General features: G+C 36.4%; 1 protein-coding gene across 1 annotated transcript in view; it reads right to left on the bottom strand.

The window, feature by feature from the left end:
* Positions 1–15,569, bottom strand: part of Usp30 (ubiquitin specific protease 30) — a 268,673-nt gene that overhangs the window by 177,524 nt on the left and 75,580 nt on the right. The window contains exon 2 of the mRNA XM_090381070.1: positions 588–767. Within this exon, the coding sequence (XP_090237196.1) occupies positions 588–767 (180 nt within the window). The remainder of the gene's footprint in view (positions 1–587; positions 768–15,569) is intronic.

The raw sequence follows: 15,569 nt of genomic DNA, 5'->3' as shown, positions 1-15,569 counted from the left end.
CTAGGCACTGTACTCTCATAGATGCTTTCCAAATTTTTTCTCCAGATTCAACATGATTATGTGATGTAAAATACTTTAAAATTAATTGAAAAATACACTGTTTTACTACATACAGCATTTTGGGGATTAACGTAGTGAATCCAAAATGCGATTTCTGAATCCAGAAAAATGTACCAAACAAGTCTTCATGACTAATAACATGCTGGCAAAAGAACTAAGAAGAAGAAACTGCTCATTAGTTCCTCCATAAAATACACACATCTGCTAGGCAATTCACTAGTTGCTTATAAACGATATATCTATTGTTAAAACAAATTTTAACAATAGATACATCTCTATAAGCTGCACATATTCTAAAGTTAATGTGGCTATTTTGTGGAATAAAAAGGTATGCATTGATTATCACAATTTCCATTTACAGAGCCTAACAATATCTGAAAGCAAGTTTAAAATTATATTTGCTCAAAATCACTTAAAAAATTTTTTTGAAGACATTCTTAAAGAACAGCGATGGAAGTTTATGTTACATTATTTTGTAAACTAAACATCTTTTAGAGATAAATAAATCTCAGTTATAATATACACACCTTTTAACACAGAAAGCAAAGCAATAGCTAAACTAAAGCTGTTGTCCCCACCACCATTGCTTATTTTTCCACTAGTGACACAACTGAGCCATTTAATAAATGAAGGACAAGATGCTAGAGCTTGAAGAACAGCATTTAGAAAACAAGAATTTCCAAGATTTTGCAACCCTGGAACTTTATCTGAAACAAACAATAAAAATGCTTTACAAGCAGGATACTAATACATCATACATATATAATTATATTACACACATATATGTGCACTCACATGCATACATACACAAAGACTGAAAAGTAATGCCTCATATAAAACTTTTGAAGGAATTGTACCAGCTACCATAATTGCAACTATTTGGATTTTTGCTTGAAGAGCAGCATGATACCAAACAAGCACTGATGCTGTGTTTGTTTCAAGTTTCAGGGTACTCGTTTTACTTCTCCCACTAGTTCGATAAACATATATTCTTATTCTAGTTATTTTTAAAAGATTTATTATTATTTTCTAACCCAGTATTCTCTCAAGATGGCCACTGCAATGCAGGAAACAAGATACGTAGTTTCAAATTTTGCATGCTCTTAAGTGCACCAAATTAGAAAATAGAAGTTAATTAATGGTATCAAATATAATTTAATTTTTTTAAAAAATTTAATATATACATAATAAGCAGAAATATAAGCTCATGTACAGTGTTTGAAATTTTGTGAACTTAATGGTCTTTTAAACTGAGAAAGGAAGAAAATGAGAAACTGATCTTTCTATATGACTTCAGTGGTAGGAAAAATCTTAGAGGCAGTGATTAAGGGTGGAATCCAGGGATATTTAGATAGATATGGCATTCTGAAGGACACACAACAGAGCTTTGTTAAGGGTAAATGCCGCTTAACTAACTTAATATGCTATTTGGAAACAGTTACTCATGAGCTGGATTTAAGAATAATTTCGACATAGTTTGTTTGGATTTTAGCAAAGCATTTCACTCAATCCCACATGAGAGATTATTGTATAAGCTTGAACAGGTTGGGATTACTGGTAAGATTCTAAGGTGGATTGCTGGGTGGCTGCAGGGCAGAAGGTTGTGATTAATGGATATTCTTCAGATTGGTGTAACATCAGGAGTGGGATCTCTCAAGGATTGGTTCTTGGACCACTGTGTTTCTCATTTTCATAAATGACATTGACAAAGGGATAGAAGGTGTAATGTCAAAATTTGCATATGACAAAGATTGGTAGAGTTGTTAATGATCAGTGTGCCAAGCTGCACTCCTTCAGGATTATTGAGCAGACTTCAAAGATGATCAGAGAAGTGGCAACTAGCTTTAATACTGCTAAATGCAAAGGTCTAACACTTGGGAATAGCAACCCACAAATAAATTATACACTTGGTGGGGTTGAATCAGAGCCGGACCAAGGTATTCCCCCACGCCCTGGGCAGAAAGATTTTTCTGCACCCTTTTACTAGGTATTTATATATTTTTCTTGCCTGATTGTTCTTCTATTTTTGGCACCCCTTAAAGAACGGAACATTGGGCAAATGCGCTATAAGCTCGTGCCTTAATCCAGCACTGGGTTGAATTAAAAACAGTGGAGAAAGAAAAAAGGAATCTGGGAATTACAATATGGGCAGATAGGAAGTTTTCTGAACAGTGTAAACATGCAGGTAGGTAAGCTCATGGTGTCCAATCAATGATTTATCAAACACTATTTTGTAGAGATAGGGAGGACATAACCCCACTGTATAAGGTAATTGTAAGACCACATTTGGAATACTGTGTTCAAGTATGGAGACCTTATCTGAGAAAAAGATATTAAGCTTCTTGAAAGGGTCCAAAGACAGACAACTTGAATGGTGAGATCGATAGAAGGATGACCATATGAAGAAAAACTCTGATTATGTGGGCTACAGAGTTTAGCAACTAGGCACTTCAGAGATGACCTGATTGAGGTCTATAAGGACTTTGAGAGGGATTAGTAAAATGAATGAAGGTGGAATTCTAGTGTTCTAAAGAATTCCAGAACTAGGGTCATAAATTCAAATTACAGGATTTGAGGTTTAGATTAAATTGTAGGAAGTTTTCTTTTAGACAGCATGTCATTCATAGCTGGACCAAGTTGCCCTTGCAGGTAGTTCAGGTGGACATTTTGAATAAATTCAAAGGTCAACTGGATACTTACCTGTGTGAGAAGGGAAACATATAATTTGTGTTTTCTTATCTACTTTGTTGGATGTTGTTTTTTTTGTTTTTTTTTTGCCAGTGAAGCAAAACCCTGTGGCTTCCTTGTATTATATGGCATTATATACTATTACTATTTAACGTGTAAAATAATTTTTTGCAAGTGTCAGCAGAATTAATTTTTTTTTTTTAAATAAAAGGTGTAAAACTAATAAGCATGTTTTAAAATGTTTAATATTTTCTTAAAACTGAAAAGTGCATACAATAAGTACTGCAATCCATTAAAAAAAGACAGAATGTTACCACTGTTCAAAGAGAAGTCAGAAAATCAAAAAAAATTTCAAAAAATTAAAGAGAAAGTCTGGCATCTGTCAGGTGACCTACCACCATTTTCAGCATTCTGGGTGTCACTATTGCCGGATAAAATAGAAGAGGGTGCAAGAATATTTGCCAATGCTACCAAGTGGTATTAAGTTGGTTGGAAAACTGCTAGCTTGGGAGGGGGTGGTACCCAGATTAATTACATTAGGAGCAGCAGCAGCAGGCAAAGGTGCAACTGATTCTTAAACTACTTCTAACTGGATATGCAGCACATGGAAAGCAAAGTGTCAAGGATCACAAGGCTGCTGGGATTCCCCACAGGGTAAGAAAATAAGTGGGCTGTGTTAGGGCTACTAAGAGCAAGAACAGGTGCTTTTATAGTTGAGTGTACACTAATGCTAAGAGTATATTAAACAAACTTGAATTTGAAGTAGTGGTTAGGTGATCAAATGCATACTGTAAGGTTATTGGAGACTTGGTACAACTCACACATAAGGGATGTGGAATTTGAATATGGGGAGTACAATGTGTATAGAAAGGACAGAGACACAAGGACAGGTGTAGTTATGCTCTTGGTTAAGATGCACTTAGAATCTAAGGCAGTACACCCAGTTGTCATGAGTGGCCAGTGAAATGTTGAGTCAGTCTGGTGTGTGACATATGTAAACAAAAGACAAAAAAACAAAAATGTTTATTAAGGAGTGTGTTAAGGCCAAATGACTGTGGTGAGAATAACAAATAACTATTTAGAAAAACAAGATGGACCAGTAAATCAGAATGCCTTATAATTAACTTTTAAGATATTGACTGGAACTTGTAGGTTTGTCATTCGCACAGTAGCAAGTTTCTGAATTTACTGAATGACTGTTTTCTAAACCAGCAAGTTAGAGAGAGGCAACGAGAGAAAGCAATACACATGAGCTGATTATCATCAGTGGTCACAATATATTCATGTGGTAGATAATAAAAGCTATAACAACTGTCAAGGGCAAAGAGAAGGGATTTTGCCTTTGTAAAGGTAACTAGAATGGTTGTACACAATTTTTAAATTTCCTCCCGTCAGTGGAACCAAATGCAAATTCTAAATGAGAAGCAGTCAGGGAAGTAATCATAGAAGCTACTATTCTTTTTAAATCAACTAAGAGATATTGCTAAGAAACTTAAACAGAGATCAGATGAATCAATAAGACTAGTGGCAGAGAAGAAAAATTCATGTGAAGAATATAAATTAGCAGAGAACATAGTAAGTACAGATATAGCCTATGGTAAGTAAAAATATATAACAGATATATAACAACTAAGAGATACTATAAGAGACCTAAATGAACATCAGACTAATTGATGACTATAGTAGAAAAGAAGAAAATACAAGGTATGAATATAAATTAGGAGAGGACACAGAACCTACAATAAGTACAAACTAGTCTGCAATCAAGTAACTAGGTTAGACATGCTAAGACATTATGAGATGTCTTTGACTAAGAATGAAAAGAAAAGTAGCAAAAAATTCTTTACTTACATTAACACGAGAAGGAAAGAGGCACCACATTGGCCATCTAGATATGAAAGGCATAACTATATCATGTTCAGTTTTCTGCTGAAAAGTTAAAATATTTTGCATCTATGTTTAAGCTCTGAAAAATATTTTTTAGATACCAGAAGTATATCAACTTATAACTGCGAGCTAAATGATTTTTTGATAAGTGAGAAGAAAGTAGATGAGATACTATTGGAGCTAAAAGCAAATAACACACCTAGGACTTATGGGATCAATTTTAATTATTAAAAGAAGCAGTAAAAGAGGTAAACATACCCTTAGCCATAATTATAAGGACATTCTTGAATTCAGGGGAGATCCCTATGGATTGGAGATATGCAAAAGTATCCAAATTCACAAAGGAGGATCAAAGGAAAATTTGAGTAATTACAGACCAGTAAGCATGACTTCTGTTTCAGGGAAAACAGTGGAGTCACTGGACCAAGAAGCAACATAGGACCATCTAGACAAGAAAGCAATTATAGGGAAGTCACTGCATGGATTTGTTAAGAGGTAGTAGTAGTAGTAGTAGTGGCATGTGATGCAAGAAAGCAAATGTATGAGCTTATGCAGCATCGGCCAAAAAAAAAAAAAAAAATCACACCATTCCCTCCAAATGCCTGTCCAGTTCCTCCTTAAATTTATTCAACCTATCAACTTCCACAACGACACATGGAAGTTTGTTCCAGCAATTAACCACCCGCTGGCTAAAGGCAAATTTCCGCACATCTATTCTACATCTGTCTTTTCTTAATTTGAATTTATGCCCCCTTAGGTTCGTAATCTGAACAAGTTGAAGGATCCCATCAGAATTCAGCGTGCTCAATCCATTCAAGGCCTTATATACCTCAATCAGATCACCGCGCAGGTGCCTAGTCTCCAGCCACTGCAATTTCCAGAACTTAAGCCTCTCTTGGTAAGAGGATCCCTTCATTCCCCTCACCAATCTTGTTGCCCTTCTCTGTACCCGCTCAAGTAAATCTACATCCTTCCTAAAATGAGGTCTCCAGACCTGTACGCAGTACTCAAGGCGTGGCCTGACCATTGCCTTATACAGAGGGATAATCACCTCCTTTTCCCTGCTAGCAAAATTCCTATATATCATTGACAAAACCCCATGACCTGCCCTGGCAGCCTGTCTGCATTGCTCAGAGAACTTCATATCTGACTGCACAATTACTCCCAGGTCTTTTTCATTTTCAACCACCTTAAGTGTAGTACCACACAGTTGGTACGTTTCTCTGGGGTTATTTCTACCCATATGCAGTACTTCGCATTTGTCAAGGTTAAACTTCAGTTGCCACTTCTTAGCCCATCTGCCCAAATTATCTAGATCCTGTTGCAGTAGCAGACTGCCATTACGGTCATTAACAACCCTGCCAACCTTTGTATCATCTGCAAACTTCGACATTAAGCCTGATATACCTTCATCAATATCATTGATAAATATACAAAACAACAGTGGGTCTAACACCGAACCCTGTGGGACTCCACTAATAACATTAGTCCAAGAAGAGTAGCACCCATTGATTACCACCCTCTGTCTTCTCGCACTTAACCATCCTTTTATCCATTGTAGCAACTTACCCTTAATACCATTCTGCTCCAATTTGTACAATAGTCTTCCATGCGCAACAGTGTCAAAAGCTTTCCTGAAATCCAAATATATATCAAAATCGTTTTTTGCATCCAGTTCCTTTGTAACCACATCATAATCTTCTATCAAATTTTTCAGACAAGACTTTCCCTTAACAAACCCATGCTGTGTCTGAATTATTGCTGCAGTCTTGTCTAGATGATCCTGCAATGCATCTTTAACCAGCGACTCCATTATTTTACCCGGAACAGAAGTTAAACTAACTGGTCTGTAATTACTCGTGTCACCCTTCGATCCCCCCCTTTGTGAATTGGCGATACATTTGCACATCTCCAGTCCGTGGGAACCTCCCCTGAGTCCAAGGATACTCTCATAATTATGGCTAAGGGTTTGCTTAGTTGCCTTGCCGCCTCCTTTAATATAACTGGATAGATCCCATCCACCCCAGGTGCTTTTCTTACGTTTCACTTCAACAATTTCTCTTCCACTTTGCTCTCAGTTATTACAAGATCATTAAGCACCCTGCTACAATTTGATAACCTTCTGCCATTTTCAAACCTTAATAATTCCTCACGTGTGAATGTAGATGCAAAATACTTATTCAGTTTGTTTGCTATCTGAGCAGGATCATCAACAGTCGAACCATCGATGTCAAGTGGACCAATCAGATTCATCCCCTTCCTTTTAGAGTTTATATAAGTAAAGAAATCCTTGCTGTTTTTCTTAGCATCTTTTGCCAAGGATTTCTCGTAATCTGCCTTCGCCTGCCGAACCTCCTTTGTGACCTGATTACAGATTAACTTATATCTGCCATAGGCTTCTGAGTCGCTTGATAATTTATATGCATCCCATGCATTCTTCTTCTCTGTTACGAGTCTCATTAGTTCATTTGACAACCATTTAGGCCTAAACCTTGAACAATATTTCTTAATAGGTATGAAACTTTTAGTAGCTTCCACAATTAATTCCTTGAATGCTTCCCACTTAGAATTTACTGTTGGTAACATCATCAGTTGATCCCACTGTACAGAATTTAAAAACTGTCGGAGACCATTGTACTCGCCTTTACGGAAGCAAAAACCCTTTCCTTTACCCCTGATGGTAATTAAATCTTTAAGTAAATCCCACGTCAGTAGACTGTGATCACTGCCACCTAGTGGTTCTTTAATCTGCAAATTCCTAATACATGAATGATCACTGCTGATAACCAGATCAAGAGTATTACTTTCTCTGGTTGCCTCTCGAACATGCTGCTGCAGAAAACAATCATCCAATAAATCCACAAAAGTCTGACTAGTGTGTAAGTGCCCAACCCACAAGTTCCAGTCAATATCTGGGAAGTTAAAATCCCCCATTATAAGACATTCCGATTTACTAGCCCACTCTATTTCTCTGTACAACTGTTCATTGTACTCATTCAAGTCATTAGGCCTATAACACACTCCTACTCTAATTTTTGCTTTGGCAGTGCTTATGTCACACCAAACTGACTCAACAGTGCACTGTTCATCTATATCAACTGGACGCACTTCTTTTGATTTTATATTTTTCTTTATTAACATCATAACACCTCCTCCCTTCCTATCCTGTCTATCCTTTCTGTACACATTGTACTCCCCAAATTCCAGTTCGGTATTCCTTGTATCTGGGTGACACCACGTCTCTGATATCCCAACAATATCCGCCTTTGATGTCTTGACCAACACTTCAAATTCATCAAATTTATTTACTATACTTCTAGCATTGGTATACATGCACGTATTCCTATTCCCAGCCACTCTAACACATCCCATATACCCACCTGTTTCACGATGACTGACATCCGTCCCTGAAACCCCCAACACCCCTCGCTCCAGGTCGCTACTTATTCTAATAGAAGTTGTGCAAGAATCACCTTCACCTCTGCCTATGGCTACTGTTAAACTATTAGTCCTTGTATCCCCCCAAGCTATCAGTTTTCCGACCCACCTAACACTGACTCGATAGCATCAGCAAATATTCTTGCACCCTTTCTATTTAAGTGTATCCCGTCCCTGTAGAAGCAATCTCTCCTGTTAACAAGTACAGTCCAGGCTGAAAAAAATTCTACCCCTTGAGCCTTGCACAATCTTTCCAGGGCCGAATTGATCGACAAGGCTCTCATCATATACTCCCTCCTATCGTGTCTGGGCAGAATTGCAGACACTTTCAAATTCAACCATACTTCACGGCTTTTTTTCAACAGTGACCTGTACTTGTTAAGTAATTCTGCCGGTCTCCTACTCTTGATATCATTAGTGCCAATGTGTACAACTATATCACCTTTTGTGCCCTTAAAAGATGATATCTGCTCTACAACGTCATCAACCTTTGCCCCTGGCAGACATACCCTGGTCCTGTTCCACCTATCCTTTTTACACAATATATTTCCCGTTTCCCTGACAATACAGTCACCAACAACTACTAGTTCCTTTGAGATCAGCGCAATCTGCCTTGGGGGTTGCCGCTGTGTTGCGTGATGACCAAGTGCAAGCTCTGGCATTGATGTGGGCAGCTGAGAGCCTGATGGGCCCCTCAATTTAGATCTTTCGAGGGCATCCACCCTGTCCTTCAAACTCTCATATAGGCCCATAACAACGCTGAGTTGTCGCCTGATTTCCTTACACTCCTTACATCGCGTGCACACAAAGACATCCCCCATGGCAATATCATGTTCCGTTCCAGATAGTTCGGCAAACATTTCACAAGTTGCACATTTTTTTAGGCTGTGATGCGTTGGAGAATTGCCCCCCTCAGTTCTCCCACGAGTTACAGCACTCCTGCCACTTTGTGCCAGTTGCTTTGCTGCTCTAGTTTGGGGCATGATATTTTAAATTAATAAGATCAATAAATTAAATTAAATGTCAATACTACGCTATCTAATAGAAACAGTGAAGCGTATTACTGTTTCTATAATTATACGTTAGAACTACCTAACTACCTCAATTAAAAATTTGAATTCCCTATCACTATATACAAAAACAATGCCTGCAATATTCGAATGAAATAACGGTTTTATAAAGTATTACGTATATCTACCAAAACTGTTTATACAAATTAAAATAAAAATAACCAGCATAATTAGAACTATAAGACTACGTATTAAGTACAATATAAAATAACAATTATGTAAATAAAAAGCAAAAACTTATCGTTTTTTTCGGCGCCTGTAACTTGCAGCTGTATTTTCTCAGGTGATCTTGCGTGACCAATCTGATTGGATACTAATGATGCAGTAACAAAGGAAATGGTTGCAAAAAATAAATTTGACATTGTATACTTGGATTTCAGAGAAGCTTTTGATACTATTGCATATAAAAGAGTACTGTACAAACTGGAGCAGTGTGGCAATAGGAACAAGTTTCTGCTACAAATAAAGTGATGGTTATGTGGGAGAAGACAGAATAATTATCAATTAGCTATTTCAGGCTATATGTAGTACTGCTCTTCATGGTCTAATGTAGTCAGTGGACTTCTACAGGGCTATGCGCTGTGTCCATTGTTATTTTCTGTGTTTGTTAATATTGATGAAGGCATATGAAGTTTGATGTCTAAGTTTGCAGAGGATACAAAGAGTGGCAGGGTGGTTAATGGCAGTAATCAGGTTATGCTACTGCAACGAGATGTAGGCAACTTAGGAGTTTGGACTGAGAAGTGCTAAATTAAAATTGGGGTAACTGTGCAGTCAAATATGAAGAGCAGTGCAGACAGGCTGCCAGAGCAAATCATGGGGAGTCTTGTCAATGATATACAGGAATTTTGCTAGCAGGGATAAGGAGGTGATTATCCCTTTGTATAAGGCAATGGTCAAGCCACACCTTGAGTACTGCGTACAGGTCTGGAGGCCTCATTTTAGGAAGGATGTTGAGTTGCTTGAGCGTATACAGAGACGGGCAACTAGATTGGTGAAGGGAATGATGGGGGTCCTCTTACCAAGAAAGGCTTAAGTTCTGCAAATTGCAGTGGCTGGAGACTAGGCACCTGCAAGGTGATCTGATTGAGGTGCATAAGGCCTTGAATGGGTTGAGCACTCTGAATACTGATGGGATTCTTCCGCTTGCTCAGATCACGAACCTGAGGAGGCATAAATTCAAATTGAGGAAAGACAGTTGTAGAATATTTGTGCAGAAATTTGCATTTAGCCAGAGGGTAGTTGATTGCTGGAAAAACTTCCATCTGTTATAGAAGTTTTTATAAATTCAAGGAAGAACTGGACAAGCTTTTGGAGAGAATGGATGGGTGAAATGGGAAGTGTTTTTTTTTTTTTTTTTGATGATGCTGTATAAGCTTGCTTTCTTGCATCATATGCCTCTACTAAAGCTAATGAAGTTTTAACACTGATAAAAGAAAATTACTGCCTATGGATAACAGTAATCCCAGATTAACAATGTAACAACTGTGCAGTACTATGCTGAGGGCAGTGGAAAAAGAAAAAGACCTTGGGGTAATTGTGCAGTCAGATTTGAAGTTCTCTGAGAGGTGCAGACAGGCTGGGAGGGAAACTCAGAGTTTTGTCAATGACATAGAGGAATTTTGTCAGTAGAGATAAAGGGTTGAGTATCCTGCTGTAGAAGGCAATGGTTGGATTACATCTTGAGTAGTGCATCCAGGTCCAGAAGCATTTTAGGAGGGTTGTGGACCTGTTGGAATAGGTGCAGAGAAGTGCAATGAGATTAGTGAAGGGAACAAAAAGGTGTTCTTACCAGGAAAGGTTTCAGTTCTGCAAAGTAGAGAATCTGGAGACTAAGCACCTGCAAGGAGAGGACTAAGGTTTTAAACCTTTTCTTCGACTAATACACAGGAGGAAGCATAAATTAAAAAATATTTGCAGAAATTTGCCTTTGGCCAGCTGGTAGTTGGTTATTAGAACAAATTTCAATCTGGTATTGTACTAGTGGGCAGTTTGAATAAATTCAAGGAAGAACAAGACAAACTATTAGAGGGACTGACTGGACAGATGATATAGGAAGCATTTTTTTTTTTTTTTTTTTTGTGTGTGTGTGGTTGGTGCTGTATAAATGTGCTAACTTGTTGAATCGTCACCACTATTAATACTAATAGGAGAAAAACCTGAGAGTAATTGTACAGACAAAGACATCGTGTTTTTTTTGAGCAGTGCATATGGGCTGCTAGAACAATTCATGGAATTTTGTCAATGATATACACAAATTTTGACAGCAGGGATAAGTAGGTAGTTATTTATAAGTAGGTAGTTTTTGTATACTTACTAATACAAAAACAGTAAATTTTAATTTTTAGTTCACTTTATTTTCAACAAAATGCATATGTGACGGTGACATTTCACAACCAAATGTTGCCCACTGTACACCCTTTTTCGACTAGTGCACAACATTTTGGCAATTTGTGCACATGCCCATAGGCATGTGGTTTGAATAGATCAGTAGACTATGTTGTTCACAACTGTAGAACTACATATTCTTGTTACTGGTGGTTTTATAACCAAAGTTAAATACTTCTCATTTCATACTGATGTAATTAAAAAGTTAAGTACAATAGTTTTTATATTACCTACTTTATTTTTGTATTTTCAGTTCATTCAGGTAAACTAAGCATCACTTCATTTATATATATGATGTGGAAAAAATATATCTTTTGGGATAGTGATTTCTTTGAAATTATTCGAAAATGCTACCATTTTTTAAAATCAAGTACAAAATGTTGGGTGATCCTAAAAATGCTAAAATCTTTATCTGATACAAACTGGGAAAGCAGAATTGAGGCTATTAAACCTTTAAGATATGGATCACCAAGAATTCACAATGCATTTTATGAAATTGTATCTGATAATAACAGATTCTATATAAATACTAAACATCAAGCCAAACTCCTAGCTGATAAAAATTAGATCTTTTAAATTTATTTGTTCTATAATTTTGAGAAATTTTATATGAAATTCTTTTTAACATAAGTATTATCAGTAAAATATTAAAACATTTGTAAACAAAAACAATATCAATTACAGTGCAATCAGTTCATGTTTTGGAAATAACATGAGTTGATTATGTACTTCAAAAGAAGCATAAAAAGAAACAGTTTATGGCAGACCAAAAATTTCACAACAGACACTAGAAGAATGAAACTCTATACCTCATAGAGCTCAACTACCAATGTGGACCATTGAGCTATTGTATTCTCTTCTGTTCTATAATCCTTCAATTATTATTATTAGTAGAGGAAAATTATGCAAGAAAGCAAGCTTATAAAGCATCAGCAAAAAAAAAAAAATAAATAAAAAAAAAGTTCCACATCACCTATTCATCACACTAAACCTAATTTATGGATTTAACACATACTATATTTGATAGAGTGCACTCAATGTGCAGAAATTTTTGCAACACTGAGAAATAACATCCTTAAAATTCATAATTAATAGTTTAAAAGTAAAATTCTGGAATTCACAGCTGAAAACAAACAGTTACTTTTGGGCTAAGCTGTAAATCGAAACAAAACTCAATTTCATCAAAAATTTATTCCATGTATGTAAACTAGCAAAACAAGCAAAAAAAACAAATAAAAATGTGTACCAAGATATAAACAAAAACAAACCATTGCTGCTAATAGTCCAGTGTTCGGGCAGTGTGCTGACATAATCGAACGACTATTTCACGTGCCTTTACTTTTACGTCAATCATATATTGACCACTTAAGAATGACTGCCTATATACATTATGGCATAGCACATGGAGGGTTTTTGAATGCTTACATGTGTCAGCTGCAGCAAATGTGTTGACAGATGAAAAAAATTTGACTAGCACCAGTTAAACAATTAAAAGAAAGCCTCTGTTTACCTTAAATTTACCTTTCAGTATTTATAATGCATACACATACAGAGTAACTGCTTATATTTTCAATCATGTGGGATACAAATGGTTTTGAAAAGGAAAAACCCTTTCAATTTAATGGACAATTTGCAATAGACACCCCTTACCTTATTAGTCCATAAAAGCTAGTGTTTACTGTAGTTATTCATCAGTAATTACTGTACATGTTCAGTTTCTCCTCTGTCTCACTTCAGTTAGAGTTGCAATTAAAAATACATCAATGAAATGTTAACTGCACACAGAAAACTTGCAAAACTAAATATTTTCCTGTGAGAGAGAAAGTGAGGAACTAGCTACCATATTTGTCAAATATCATATATTCAGTTATAAATTTTTGTAAGCAACAACTTGTGACATTCTTTCACAGAAGAAATTCCATTTAGAATGGCAAAAACTGCTAAAGGCATAACACAAAGTGTGCATGAACTGACAAACAATTTGTATATTTTTATAGGCTGCCGCTACTGACCACAGTTAGTGTTTGCCATAATTATACTGCAGTACTGTAAAATCCACTTGTGTTGTTCATAAATGCAAAGTAGTAATGCTTGAAGGATTGAGAAAGGAGGATCCCAGAATCTGGTACAGAATATAACCCAGCCACATTACACTATTTCAATGGAAAATAATTTCCAAGGTGTTGCTTTTCACGTACACAATGATTTCCAGGCACAACTTAATTGCATACCTGATAGAGAAAAGCAAAGCTTTTATTTTGTACCCTTGCAATGACAACGACCACTCAGCCATCAAATTATGTGGGATATGATTATATGATCGAGTTGTTCCTTATTTCCTGTTTATGCAACTTATTTGGAAGCATACCATTATAAGAAATTGACAGTTTGAAATTTTATTTTTTAAGTATATAAAGAATTGCTGTTTAATATTTTTATTTTAAAGTACAAAATTATTTTAAAAAACCTACAGTAATGGCACATTTGCCTTTTAAAGCATTAAATCCATTTTGCCACTGATGGCAAAATAGTAAAACTGGAGGGGGGGGGGGAACATGAAATTTGTTTATATAAAAATTCTTGCTTAATTACTATATATTTATATTAAAAAATTGGAAAAACTGGTTAAACTTTATTTTCAGCTAGACTGCAGGTGTTAAAATTATTCAGACACAGGTGGTAGATGACTCTCATCAACCGGTGCAATACCACCACTTTGCTTATTGGAGGCCTGAAGTAGTGAAACCCATGTTTAGTCTCTAGAGCAAAGTTTCCGGCATCCCACACCCCCATATGTCTCTTTCAACCCATACATGGTACAAAGTACTATAGGTTTTGATACCTTTCATGTTTGGGGTTTTCATAAAAAAAAAAAAAATTATCTTTCTATACGTTAAAATAATTTTTCTCCTAGTGATATTTATTCAGCCAATGGGAGAAGAGAGATGCGGGTTATGAGATGATATATAACAAATACAAAAATACTTAACAGAAGCTTGTTTTAATGTGGTAAAACAAGCTTCTGTCTTTAATCGTGATCACACGCTATGTTTATCTAACATGACCATGCGGTACCATTCTTATTTTCCATATGTAACATATTGATTTAAATAAACTAAATGCAATAAGGCATAATAAGAGTTTAAGATTCTATATCAATATAATATTAACCCTAGGGGCTCACATCTGGTGAGTATGGGCTTGGCAAACCCAGGGTCCTGAGCTGGATATCATCATCCTTCTCTCTCTCTCTCTCTCTCTCTCTCTCTCTCTCAGGGTAACTCAGGAAATTTTTTTTGGCTGGTGCAGCATAAGCCTTAGGCTTCCTTGCATCATATGGCTAATAATATCAGTGTAGATACACCATAGACACAATTAAAGAAAAACTACGATCGTAGTGTGAAAGGCACCCACAGATGAAAAGCCAACTAGCTTTGAAACGGTACTATCTGTGTGGTGGTGCCCACAGAGAAGTGACAATAGTCTTCTCTATTAGTAAAGCGTTACATATTCAAGGTAGTGAAATACATGGTAACTTGTTGTGAAAGATGAGCACAATATGAGATACAGATGAAATGATGCGTTCCAAACTACAATCGTAGTTTTTCTTTAAGAGTTCTCTATGGTGTATCTACACCAGTGTTATATATATATATATAGTAATGTATTTATGTATTCATAGTTGAGGAAGAGACAAACACAGAGTCGAAAGCTTCTGTAAGTATTTTATTTTATCAAAAGAAGCAAGCACAGAGAGAAGGGGGCGAAGCCCTATAGTTATTATTATTAGCCAAAAGGTGCAAGGAAGCATGAAGTTTATGCTGCACCAGCCAAAAAAAATTCCCAAGATACCATGAGAGAGAGAGAGAGAGAGAGAGAGAGAGAGAGAGAGAGAGAGAGAGAGAGAGAGAAAAGTAGAAAGGAATCACCAAGAAAGAGAAGAATGATGATATCCAGCCCAGGACCCTGGGTGTGCCAAACCCATACTCACCAGATGTGAGCCCCTGGGTTTAAATTTATATCAAGATTACACTGTAT

The sequence above is a fragment of the Mastigoproctus giganteus genome, chromosome 9 (genome assembly GCF_048544385.1).
Source record: "Mastigoproctus giganteus isolate SK-2022 chromosome 9, ASM4854438v1, whole genome shotgun sequence".
Lineage (NCBI taxonomy): Eukaryota > Metazoa > Arthropoda > Arachnida > Uropygi > Thelyphonidae > Mastigoproctus > Mastigoproctus giganteus.
The sequence above is the reverse complement of the archived record's forward strand: the minus strand, read 5'-3'. Positions and strand labels throughout refer to the sequence as shown.